At 38.6% G+C, this 13,485-nt stretch overlaps 1 protein-coding gene across 2 annotated transcripts; it reads right to left on the reverse strand.

Moving 5' to 3' along the window:
* Positions 1-543: 543 nt before the first annotated feature.
* On the reverse strand, positions 544-3,858 carry LOC120480186 (uncharacterized). 2 transcript variants are annotated; one of them, XM_039673163.2, is made up of 7 exons: positions 3,640-3,858; positions 3,484-3,547; positions 3,211-3,395; positions 2,767-2,921; positions 2,213-2,676; positions 1,903-2,111; positions 544-981 (listed from the first exon to the last, which is right to left on the reverse strand). In XM_039673163.2, exons 1-7 carry the CDS (start codon positions 3,733-3,735, stop codon positions 781-783), a joined length of 1,374 nt encoding a protein of 457 aa, XP_039529097.2. In that variant the 5' UTR covers positions 3,736-3,858; the 3' UTR covers positions 544-780. The 2 variants fall into 2 exon arrangements, with proteins under 2 accessions (XP_039529097.2, XP_088983044.1); XM_089126918.1 differs by having other exon boundaries at positions 3,484-3,858.
* Positions 3,859-13,485: the final 9,627 nt, after the last annotated feature.

The raw sequence follows: 13,485 nt of genomic DNA on the forward strand, positions 1-13,485 counted from the left end.
AACCGTCACTGGGGTTAATGGCATTTATAACTGGAGATTTGACTGCGTGTTCAGACACGCGGAATGACGCGGACGTTAATGGCGTAGACATATACACATACACGCGGGTAGCTCAAAATTGGTGGAGATAACACGCCACCTGACTCGAAAAAGGCGTATATGTTTACGCAAAAGTCATGATGTCATGTTGAAATATCAGAAAACCGGCTGAATAGATTTAAAAACGGTAAAACTAACTATTTAACTCTGGGGGAGTTGTAAAATTAGCCTATTTCCAAAAAAGTGGAGTATCCCTTTAATACCAGCACGGTTGTGCAGAACACGTGTTCAGTGTGACACTATACCAGTGAATAAAGGTTGTGCTATAGTCATCCCTCATTGTTCTGGGAAACTGGATAATGAATAAGCTCATGTATGCAGATATTTAACACAGTGACATCTAAATTATCTGAAACTTAAATCTATGACTTCACACATACAAATAATTAAGACATGTAAGATTGTTTGAAACAAAAACAAAAAAAGTCAATGATGTTATCAAACTTAATTGATCCATTTTTATTCATTATCCATCCAACTAGAGTATTTTTGCAAGAGCTCATAAAGAGATGACACGTATGGCGAGGAGTATATAAAGAGTGTTAAGTGGAAGGTAGTACAGACTTCTTCTGCTTTACTAGTACAGCATTAAAAAGGCTAAAGGTCATCATCCCAGGTTACCAGCATCATCAGACAGAAAACTATATGGATGACACACTTGTGCGTGTCACGCTCTGGAGATCATTGAGAAAGGGCTGGTGTAGCCGAGGATGTCACACTTTCTATTTTCTCCAGTTGCTTTTTCACACTTTCGTACTCCTTTTCCCACGCCGCCTTGGAGAGAGAGGAAGGGCTGACCTCCAGAAACCTGTAGGCATCTTTGGTCTGGAGCTTAAAGATGGCTGATGCTTTTTTACAGCCTGCACCAAAACTGTTCCAAGCCTGTGGAATTACAACATTTACAAGTCAGATTAGACTTTAAGATGAACCCTGGACAAAATGGGGGAACCCTTAAAGGAGTAGTTCACTTTAAAAAAAAATCCTTTGCTGATAATGTACTCACCCCACCCCATGTCATCCAAGATGTCCATGTCTTTCTTTCTTCAGTCGAAAAGAAATTAAGGTTTTTGATGAAAACATTCCAGGATTTTCTCCATATAATGGACTTCAATGGCAACCAAACTGCTCAAGGTCCACAAGATAGTTTCAGTGCAGCTTCAAAGGGCTTTAAACGATTCCAGACGATGAATAAGGGTCCCATCAAGCGAAACGAGTGGCCATTTCAAAAAGAAATAACAAAGTTTAAGTTTCATAAGCCCAAATGCTCGCCTTGCTCGACTCTCCTGTTCGAACTCGTTCATCAAAATGAACAAATCTTTTTTGAGTCATTTGGTTTATTCAATGAAGGAATGATCGAAATGACTTGAAAAAAGATTTGTTCATTTTGATGAACGAGTTCGAACAGGAGAGTCACGAACGCTCATCACAGAACAGAGCAAGGCGAGCATTTGGGCTTATAAAACTTCAACTTTGTTATTTATAAAATGAGTGATCGTTTCGCTTGATAAGGCCCTTATTAATCGTCTGCTGTCGTTTAAAGCCCTTTGAAGTTGCACTGAAACTCTCATTTAGACCTTGAACTGTTTGGTTCCCATTGAAGTCCATTATATGGAGAAAATCCTGGAATGTTTTCATCAAAAACCTTAAGTTCTTATCGACTGAAGAAAGAAAGACATGGACATCTTGGATGAAAGTTTTTTTTAAAAGTGAACTACTCATTTATGGTTTCCCTTTGGGGATAAATAAAATAAATCATATAAATCTTACTGAAAATGTTTTGAACAGTGTAAACATTAATTTTACCTCTTTAGCTGTTTTGATTGACAGTAGAAATTCCTCTTTTAGGTCAGCAAGGTCTTTAATAAGATCTTCTCCAACAAAGGTCTTCTGTTCCAGGTAGTCCAGCATCTGAGCAACACTCTCCCAGAAGTTTTTGAGCTGAATCATAATGGCCTGAATCTTGGTCAAGCCACTCTGAACATCCTTTAGATGGATGGGGTCGGGTATGGAGTCTGTAGAAGGGAAATAAACGTTTCAACAAGACACAACTACATTGAATCTTGGCACATTGTAAAGAAGGACTTGAGTTGAACGTGAAAGAAAACAGACTCACTCCGGTCAAAACTGGCTCTGGCAACATTCATCTGGCCATCGATGACCTTGACTTGGACCTGCCACTGCTTCTGTCTGAGAGTGGTCTTTTCAGCGAGGAGGCGATTCAGATCCGCTTCAAGAGCCTTCATGCGTGCAACATTTGCAGGGTCACGCACAGAATCGTAAATGCTTTTAACAATTAGCCAGATGAAGGGAACGAGGGCAGCGAAGATGCCGAGGCCTCTTCTCGTTGTGGTTATGGATCTGGCAAATGCTTGAATCTCTTGGATTTTGCTGTTGATCTTTTTCTCCGTTTCATCGAGCTCTCGTGTGGTTTTTTGGAGTTCAGATTTCAGATCATTCAGGGTTTTTTCAGCCTGCTTCAACTTTTGGTCTTGTTCAGTAATCTTTTTCTCTGCCTCTCTTTTTTCATTGACAACATCACTGGTGGACGATGCTACATCTTTGTTGTGTAACTCATACCTATACAATGTTTAAGAAATTATACAGTGAAATTAGTAGAACAGCTCAAGGTGTTTTTAAAATGTGTTTTCATGAGGAAAATGTTCTTACTTTTCCACTATCCTGTCCACATCAGTGATAATGTCTTTGATCCAGACTCGTGCTTTCTCTAGGAATTGGACTGCCAAACCCGGCTTATTTTTCTCCACAGCGCTCGCCAGCATTGGGAACAGCGACTGAACCAGGTTCTCACTGGTCAAAATACACTGTGAGAAGGACGAGACACGCTGTAAGATCACGTTCAGCAATCTTATTTGTCCTGTAAATCTTTCTAAAATGCTCATAACTGTTATTATAATTTAAGTTCAAAGTTGAAATTTATAAAAATGTTATAAACTTTATAAGAAGCATATCAAACCAAGTTGATGTGTACAACATCTGAGGATATAAAAGATTTTACCTAAAATGTCAGGTAAGGGAGACTAACTTAGCTACATCTCTAGCTAACAGACAGAGATGAAAATACTGAAGTCAAGAGAAAGTCTGAAACAGTACTTTCAACATGGTTGCATCCGATGATCCGAACAGAAGCTGGGTTTCCACAGCGCGACTGCGGATGAGTCTCTCCAGGCTGGGGAAGCTGGCCAGGCCCAGGTACGAGAGACGGTAGAGAAGCGCTGTCTTTTCAGCAGCCGGGAGAAGCTCTTCCACAAACGTCGGGCTCCACTGGGACAAAACCACTGGGGAAAAAACATTGAACATGTTTAAAGGCTGGAAAGATCACAGTGATGCCTGGTATTGTTTTCTGTTTGATAAAAAAGTACTTGCTTTTGCTATCAGCCATCCTTTGTAGTTGTAGATTTACACAACAAAATGTTTGTAATGAGTTCTCCTACAATGTAATTAAAGCAGAACAGTTTGGTCTCGGAAAATACAAAATGGAAATGGAAGGAAATCTGAAAATGCCAAGTGAAACTGACTTACCTTTGTTTTAGTAAGTGAAATGAACAAGGTGTCTGGTGCTTTTATACTAAAGGTATGAGCCTCCGCCCTTAGAGAGAATGACCTTGAAACAAACATGGGATTACTGAGTGTGGTTAAGGTTGGGATACATGGAAGTGAACTTCCCCCCAAGTTTTGCAATGAGTATTAGTGTTGTTCTTAAAGGATTAGTTCACTTAAAAAAAAAAAAACGTTTGCTGATAATTTACTCACCCCCATGTCATCCAAGATTTCCATGTCTTTCTTTCTTCAGTCGAAAAGAAATTAAGGTTTTTGATGAAAACATTCTAGCATTTTTCTCCATATAATGGACTTCAATGGTAACCAAACGGTTCAAGGTCCAAATGAGAGTTTCAGTGCAAACTACAAACTGTTCAAAGGGCTTTAAATGATTCCAGACGATGAATAAGGGTCTTATAAAGCAAAACCATCAGTCATTTTAAAAATAAATAACAAAGTTTCAGTTTTATAAGCACAAATGCTCGCCTTGCTCTGTTCTGCGATGCACGTTTGTGACGTCACATAATACGCAATTATGTTGAAAAGGTCTCACGGAGCAAGGCGAGCATTTGTGACCCTCATTCATCGTCTGGTGTCGTTTAAAGCCCTTTGAAGCTGCACTGAAACACTCATTTGGACCATTGGAGAAAAATCCTGGAATGTTTTCATCAAAAACCTTAATTTCTTTTCGACTGAAGAAAGAAAGACATGGACATCTTGGATGACATGGGGGTGAGTAAATTATCAGCAAAAGCTTTTTTTTAAAGTGAACTACTCCTTTAAGCATGTCCATGTGTCCCTCAAGTGATGGCTGGGAAACTACTTGATGAACTGTGTGTTACTAATGATGGCATAATTGTGAAAGGACATGAATATGAACATGAAAGATTCATGAGGAAAATGTTTGGTTTAAACAAGTTTTCGTTTGTACAACTAACAGTTACACGGACGGTAGCCCCATTGCTTTCGCTGAGAAACCTTTGACCGTCAACCGATAACTGACGCCAAGGCCGTTGATATTTTTAAGATCTGAAGTGAGCTACTTAAATACCTTTATAACTTTGCTGGCTGAAATGTGTCCACGCTTGTGTTTATTTGTATGGAAAGGCATCTTGTATATTGTCATACGATAACATTGCGTGAGGAACAGAGTCCTATTTTGTCCGGTCCGTGAACAGCCTCATCAAACTCAAAGATGAGTCTGAATATTAGCATGTGGCAATCAGCCACGAGAGCCAATGCCTTTATAATGATGAAAGTGACGATACTCTTCTTCAGGAGGCGATTTGTGAATGTGATCAGTTTCGGGTTTGTTCCTTAAAGGAGAACTCAAAATGAACCTTTGGTCTAATAAAACATCGGTACATAGTCAATCATTCTCTGTTTTCATGATAATCGAATGTAAAGAGTTTTATCTCTAAAAACTGTTTAGCGTATAATGCTAGTAATGGGGGCATTGACTAAGTAAAAAGAAATCGCTAGTTTATACCACTAACAAGGCTCAAAATAGCACAGTAACATAATGAGGCTCCATATATGCAAAACGAAGCCTTGAGAACTTTGTAAGTGTACAGACCGTTTAATAAGAAGATACTTTATGAAGACAGTTCACTTCGTGTATGCAGACAGGAGCCATCTTAAAAAATAGTCTCGATAAGTCGATCCCCGAACGCCGTTCATACAGTTCAGAAGTTTGTCGTGACTGTTTTCCAAGATGGCGCGGCCTGTATACATGAACATCTTATTAAACGGTCTGTACACTTACAAAGTTCTCAATGCTTCGTTTTGCATGTATGGAGCCTCATTATGTTACTGCGTTAGTGTGGGGCTATTTTGACCCTTGTTAGTGGTATAAACTAGCGATTTCTTTTTACTTAGTAAATGCCCCCAATACTAGCATTGTACGCTGAACAGTTTTTAGAGATAAAACTCTTTACATTCGATTATCATGAAAACAAATCTCAGAGAACGGTTGACCAGGTACTGATGTTTTTTTAGACCAAAGGTTCATTTTGTGCCGGAGTTCTTTAAAGCAATCGTTTGGCCAGAAGACTTGAAATATTTGATATTTTTGAATAAATTATTGTATGTGCCTATTAGAGAAATGGTTAGGTTAGGTGCTCAAAAACATCTAACTATAGTCATAGCCAAGAATATCATGTCATCGCGACACAATTATACCCCAATGTATAATTTCATGATTTCATGATGATAAATTCCCATGCCCCATGAAATGTCTCGTATGCGTTTCGTGCATTAGTCTTGCCGTTGTCTGAGAAAGGCCCTTTCACCAGATGCGATTTCTCAAGAAAATACGTTACCCATCAGTTCTGACTCTCATCAGTATTTCAACAGCCTAGATAAATAAGAAACCAGTGTTGCAATGGCAAAAAATCCTTATTTCCTTATTGCAATAAATCCTTATTTATGCGATGCTGTTACTCAGTCACGGAAGTGTGCGTTTACACTGAAGTCTTAAATGAGACACAGGCCTTAAAATAAGAACAACATAGGAAATAAATATTGATGCATGATCTTTTTACACGAAGATACAACAATGAAGCTGAAATCAATGAGTGAACTGAGAAAATGTGGAGGACAAAATATTTATTAGCAGTCATTAAACAGAATTAGCAGAGTGTTTAATTATACAGATCCCCATCTCACACAGGCTGATGGAGCAGTGTTAGTTCTAGCCAATAACTCCACTGAATATAATGGGTTTAGTTCAGTTGTAATACATTCTCTAAAACTTCCAAACTTATTATATAAGATACCCAGAGAAAACATATATTAACCTGTTAATAAGAATGATTTTAAAGTTTAAACATGCGATACAGAAACAGATTTAACTGTGTGACATTAAATCACGTCTCAAAATCAAACTAAACAACTTCTGACGTAGAACATCGTCTTCTTTTTAATTAATGATATATACATTCTTTAGAACAACTTGCTAACACGCGGTGACGTCATCTAACTGATGGCAGCTTGAAAAGTTAGCTCTCCGACCAAGAAATAGAATTTAGCCCCGAAACTCGAGAAACAAACTCGAATTGCCATTATTGTAGTCATGGAAGAGGGGGCTCAAGTACGCACTAGGCGAAAACAAAAGAAACAACAGCAATCTGGAAAATTAGAGCGAGATGCACGGGGGCAAAATGCCGAGTCGCCATTAAATGTTTGTCCGGAGGATACCGTACTGGAGCAAGGAGGCACCAGCGAACCCGAGGAGTCCGTCAGCCTGGCTATGATTCTCCACGAGTTGCGTGATTTTAGGAGAGACAATTTTGATCAGCTAAAAGACATTAAAGAGCCCAGACAGCAAACTGACATTGAATCAACGTGGAAACGGCGTCTCTCATGACATTGAAACAACGTTGATTTTGCTCATCGAATTAACGTTGAACCAACGTCAGACGCGGCATTCTTCAAAGCTAAATGAAAATCAAAAATTGGTTTGCTTTCATAACGTTGAAACAACGCGTTGATTTCAAGTTGATTTTCCGTTAGTTTTGAAAGAATGACGCGTCTGACGTTGGTTCAACGTTAATTCGATGAGCAAAACAATGTCAGATCAACGTTGTTTCGATGTCATATTTCCACGTTGATTCAATGTCAGTTTGCTATCTGGGAGGACATCCAAAAAACCAACGACCGATTAGAGGAAGCTGAGGAACGAATCGTCGGTTTGGAGGAGAGATCGCAAAACACCGAAAGCGTAATGGCGGAGGTTTTGAAACTTCAGACGCAGTTAGAAGAGAGGATAACAGATAAAGAAGGCCGTTCGCGACGGAACAACATCAGGATTTACGGGGTCGTGGAAGGGGCAGAGGGCAATTCGCCATCGATGATTGCTTTCATCGGGGATATGCTGAGGGAGAAACTGGAGTTGGACACTTCGTTATCCTTTCAGATTGAGAGAGCACATCGCGCGCTAGCTCCACGGCCGCCAGAAAACGCACCACCGCGATCAATCGTGGTGAACTTTCTCAGTTATAGAATGAAGGAGGAAATCTTGCGAACCGCGTGGAGGAAGAAGGGCTTTGTCTGGCAGGACAGGAAAGTGAACATTGATCATGATTATGCCCCAGAAGTACTTAGAAAGCGCAAGGAATATAATGAAGCAAAGAAGCTACTCAAGGAGAAGATGATCAAGTTCCAAACCCCCTTCCCGGCTTAGCTACGGGTTTTTTTTCCAGATGCGATCCAGGTATACAACACTGCGAAAGATTTAGCTGACAGGGGATTTCCCATCACTGTCATTCAGCCTCCTAGGACACTAATGGAGCGAATTCAACGTCTCGCCTGGCGCACGGCTGGTAAAAGAGTGGAACGAGGCCGCACCAGAGACAAACCAGCCTACAAGGAAAAGCTTCAGTCTTTTAAACGGTACTCCGACCATTGATTCTATTAAGTTGTTTTTTGTTTTTTTTTCTTTCTCCGAAATAGTTTGTGCCGTTTATAGTTTTCTGACGCTAGTGTTTTCACCTATAAGAAAAGTATTATTGAATGTCGGAGGACAGCTGTTGATCTGACACAGGAGCGCAAGCTGTATTGCCAATGTGATCAGTAAAGCGGGCCCTTCCCTATTGGACTGTGAAGGTTTTCCCTCAGGGCCGTTCTGTTTCGGCTCATCCGAGGTCAGAAAAGAGACCTCTTTATTGGAAGTCTTTGAAGTTTTTGTTTTGTTAATGGTTCTTCATTGTTCTCATTTTGTTTTGAGTGTTCAACTGCTGTGCACTGCAGTAAAGGGGGTGTCTGCTCATTTGCTGAATCATAAGAATGGTTGCAAGATAAGGTGTATGTTAAATGGAAAAGATGTTAAATAATATTAAGGTGATCCCTTTCAATGTGAACGGGGTACTCAATCCAGTTAAAAAAGAAGCAAAATCTTCTCAAAACTCAAAAAAGAGAATGTTCAAATTGCTCTTTTACAAGAGACACATCTTACACAGGTAGAACACAGCAAGCTGAATAGGTGTAGCTTTAAATATGTTTTTTCATTCTCTTATAAAGCTGGCCATAAGAGAGGAGTGGCAATACTAGTATCAAAACAAGTAAATTTTGAACTTATATCTACTATCACGGACAAAGAGGGTAGATATGTCATGATCACAGGAAATTTAGAGGGCTCCCTAGTTACTTTCCTTAATGTGTATGCTCCTCCAGGATCCGATTGGTCTTTTTATAAAAATATATTTGATTTACTGGCTACTAAAGCACAGGGATTACAATTTGTGGAGGGGATTTCAACGTTAGGTTAAATCCTAGATTAGATTCTTCTGGGAGTTTTTCAAGTCAATCAAACCTATAAGTAAGAAAATGAATGTGATCATGAAAGAGCTGGGAGTAACAGATGTGTGGAGATATCTTAATCCCTCAAGGCGGGTATATTCCCATTTTTCTTCTCCACATTTAGTTTATTCTAGAATTGACTATTTCTTTATCTTTAGTAAAGACAGAAACAGGATAAAGAGCTGCGAGATAGGAACAATAGATCTCTCTGACCAGTCCTATCTACTTGACTTTCGAATTGAATAACAAAGCAAGGACTACGCTCTGGAGATTAAACGCTAGTATTTTAAATGGACTTAAAGAGCAGATGAAGGCAGAAATTAACACATACTTGGAAAATAATGACAATGGGGAGGTTTCACCACCTATCCTCTGGGATGCATGTAAAGCGGTGATGAGGTGGAAAATTATTGCCATCACTTCGCTACTCAAAAAGACCAGGCAGGAGAAACTTAATAAATTACAGGAACATCTAGAGCTGTTACAAAGACAAAACATGAGAAATTTGGACTCCAAGGTGAAAAAAGAGATTAAAAAGACTCAGGAAGAAATTAATGATTTGTACATGCAAGAAGTACAGAGAAAGTTTATATTTACTAAGCAAAAATACTACGAAGTGGGAGGCAAACCTTTTAAACTCTTGGCATATAGATTACGCAAACAACAGGCGGAAAATTCGATCCACAGGATCCGTAATCCTACTACCAAAAAAATAGAAAATGGCTTGGATGAAATTCGTAAAAATTTTGAATTTATACTCCCAGAGGAAAATAGAGGGGGACAAAAATACTTGATTCTTTGAATCTGCCTACAATCTCTCCAGAAAATAACAAGAGACTATTATCTGAAATAACGGAAGAGGAGTTGAACATAGCTATTAGGAGGTTGAAAGTAAACAAGTCTCCAGGCACTGATGGATTCATCTCAGAATGGTATAAATCCCTTAGAGAGCCATTGTCCCCTATGTTACTTGCCACCTTCAATTGGATATTAAAAGGTGGGGTGGTCCCTCCCTCATGGAGGGAAGCCATTATTTCAGTTATACCGAAGGAAGGTAAAGATAAAACTGAGTGTGGAAATTACAGGCCTATCAGTGTCTTAAATGTAGATTACAAACTATTTACATCCATTCTGGCTAGAAGATTAGATGTAATTATTCCAGAACTTATTCATCCAGACCAGACTGGGTTTGTCAGGCTGAGGCAAACTCAAGATAATATTAGGCGTTCTCTACATATTATGAGCTATATAACTAAACACAATGTTGAAGCTTTATTAGTCGGATTAGATGCGGAAAAGGCATTCGACTCTGTTAGGTGGAAGTACCTCTTTATGGTTATGAAACGATTTGGGTTTCACCAATCTTTTATTAATGTGATTCAAGCACTATATGATAAACCACTAGCGAGAATCAAGGTGAATGGTGATCTTTCTAATCAGATTACTCTAGAACGAGGAACACGTCAGGGCTGTCCAATTAGCCCTATTTTATTTGTCCTATTCATAGAACCCCTTAACCAGTGGATAAGGCAAAATGACAAAATTATAGGTATAGAAATGGGGACAGGAGTGCACAAGGTAGCTGCCTTTGCAGATGACATTTTAGTTTACTTAAAACAGCCAACCCAGTCTTTTCCAGAATTGATGTCACTTTTCGAGACATATGGTTCATTTTCAGGCTATAAGGTGAACATACTGTACAGAAAACCCAGGTTCTCTCATTTAATTATAAGCCACCTGGTTTCATTACCAGGAGTTTTTGTCTCAACTGGGATTCAGTTTCAATGAGATATTTGGGAGTAATTTTATCAAAAGATACATCACGATTATTTCAAGCTAATTTTGCACCTCTAATTTCAAAAATTAAAACCGAAACATCTAGATGGAATCTTATCCCCTTTTTAAAGGGTTAGTTCACCCAAAAATGAAAATTCTGTCAGTATTTACTCACCCTCATGTTGTTCCAACCCCGTAAGACCTTCGTTCATCTTCGCAACACAAATTAATATATTTAAGATATTAAGATCGCTCCTGCATACAGTCCATAGGCTTCTTGAGGGACTGGCTCTTGCCGTCCCCGAAAAGTCATTAAAGACATCGTTAAAATAGTCCAAGTGACTACAGGGGCTCAATCTTAAGTTTATCAAACGACGAGAACACTTTTGTGCGCAAAAAAACAACAAAAATAACGACTTTATTTCAACTATTGGTTTATTTCTCCCTCTGCGCGAGTCAGGTAACTAGTTTAATAGCGTAAGCTTCTGTTATTGTACGTCACACGCATCACACACACATGACCAGCGTCGGCCAATAGTGAGCCTACGTGTGACGTAGCTCTACGCAATCACACTACGTTAGCTGACTTACAGGCTCATGGAGAAGGAAGTGAATAGTTGAAATAAAGTCGTTATTTTTGTTGTTTTTTTGCGCACAAAAGTGTTCTCGTCGTTTGATAAAGTTAAGATTGAGCCCCTGTAGTCACTTGGACTATTTTAACGATGTCTTCAATTACTTTTCGAGGACAGCAAGAGTCATTCCCTCAAGAAGCCTATGGACTGTATGCAGGAGCGATCTTAATATCTTAAATATCTTAATTTGTGTTCCGAAGATGAACGAAGGTCTTACGGGGTTGAACAACATGAGGGTGAGTAAATACTGACAGAATTTTTATTTTTGGGTGAACTAACCCTTTAAGCATGAGCTCTAGGGTCGAATCAGTCAAGATGAACATTCTGCCGAGACTTTTATATTTATTTCAGTCTCTGCCAGTGAATATACCAATACAACAGTTCATAGAATGGGATAAATTGTTTTCAAGATTTATCTGGAAAGGGAAGAAACCCAGAATTCGATTTAAAACATTACAGCTATTGAAGGGAAAGGGGGGAATGGCACTACCTTGTTTGAGTGATTATTATTATGCTGCCCAGATCAAACCCCTGGTGTATTTATGTAATCCAGCATACCAATCTAGATGGAAGGAAATAGAAAGTGTCATATCTCAGGATGTTCCAGTTCAGGCAGCTTTGGGTGATATTAGATTGATAAATAATTTATTAACTATAGATAATCCTTGGTTAAATGTACCCTTAAACATTTGGAAGAAGATAGGGAAATTACGTGATGTGAAAGATTCAATGGTATTGCTGCGCTGGTGTGCCTATGATACGGAGTTCGTTCCTAATAAAACAGATAACAGGTTCAAAAGGTGGACAACTAAAGGCTTAACTGCCTATTGTACATTTATGAACAAGGGTAATCTCCAGAGCTTTCAAATGCTTAAAGGAAATCATGGGCTGGAGAACCAAGACTTTTATAGATATCTACAACTGCGCCACTATTTAGAACATGCTAAAGGAGATGTGTTAAGGAAAGCAGAAAATGGGTTTTTTTTCAGCCTATCAATCAGATGTCTGTAAAAACATAATCTCAAAGCTGTACGGTGGGCTACAACAAGCTAGACAGGTAGACACATTATACATAAAGAGTAGATGGGAGCGAGAAGGTAATCTGAGTCTTACGGTAGAGGAGTGGGAAAGTATATGCGAGTCACAATGGAAAACTGCACATTCTTTGTTCTGGAGAGAGTTTGCGTGGAAAGGTGTTTCTAGGTTTTTTTCCACACCTGCCCAGATTAAGCAACAATCACCCAATTGCTGGAGAAGTTGTGGGTTTGACAAGGCAAATCACTTTCATATTTCCTGGAGTTGTCCTTCCATTAATCAATATTGGTACGAGATACATACTTGTTTAGAAATAATTTTTAAGATTCAAATTCCTTTCAGATTTGAGGTGATGTATTTGGGTTTGATTAGTAGCGCTTTTCCAAACAAATACCTGTTCAGAATCCTAACTATAGCAAGCAAGAAAGCAATTACAAGAAAGTGGCTGCAACCAACTTTGCCTACTCTCGAAGACTGGAAGAATATAGTGCATGATATCTTTACAATGGAGAAGCTAACCTATGCTCTAAGAGTCCCAGTTATTTTCAGTTCTATGGAGAGATTGGATTGATTATATAACCCATATACTGTACAACCAGATTTAGGTTAATTGAATAAAATAAAGACAGTTGCGATTTAGTGACCTTGGGCAGACACTCTACAGGAATTGGGTTAAATGTGTTGCAGTAGTGGTAATTTATTTATTTATTATTATTTCTTTTTATTATTTATTTTATTTTTTTTACTCATATAGGTATTGTATATTTGCTATTCTTTAAATGTATAAGAATGTATCCCTTGGGTTCAAGTCATTCAATACTTTATTGTAACAAAGAATAACCTTTTTGTGACAATCTGAATACTACGCTTATAATGTCGGTGTTTCTCTATACTGAGTAATTTATTTATTTATTTATATTTTGTCTGTTTTGATTGTGTTTTGTTGACGTTTTGTTCCCTTTTTTTTTTCTTGCTTGTGGAAAAATAACAAAAATAAAGAATATAAAAAAAACCCAACTTGCTAACACACACACACACACACACACACACCAAACCAACCCATAACAGGAAGCTTTCTGCATTTTAA

Source organism: Pimephales promelas, chromosome 24 (assembly GCF_988280905.1).
Source record: "Pimephales promelas chromosome 24, fPimPro1.hap1.1, whole genome shotgun sequence".
NCBI lineage: Eukaryota > Metazoa > Chordata > Actinopteri > Cypriniformes > Leuciscidae > Pimephales > Pimephales promelas.

What these genes read in the sequence shown, in the direction of transcription:
- LOC120480186 (XM_039673163.2), bottom strand. Translation starts at nt 3,735, where the DNA reads ATGTTTGTTTCAAGGTCATTCTCTCTAAGGGCGGAGGCTCATACCTTT. An exon ending in AAGGATGGCTGATAGCAAAA is followed by an intron (nt 3,396 to 3,483) that starts GCAAGTACTTTT and finishes TTTTTTCCCCAG; the next exon opens with TGGTTTTGTCCCAGTGGAGC. An exon ending in CAATCAAAACAGCTAAAGAG is followed by an intron (nt 982 to 1,902) that starts GTAAAATTAATG and finishes GTAATTCCACAG; the next exon opens with GCTTGGAACAGTTTTGGTGC.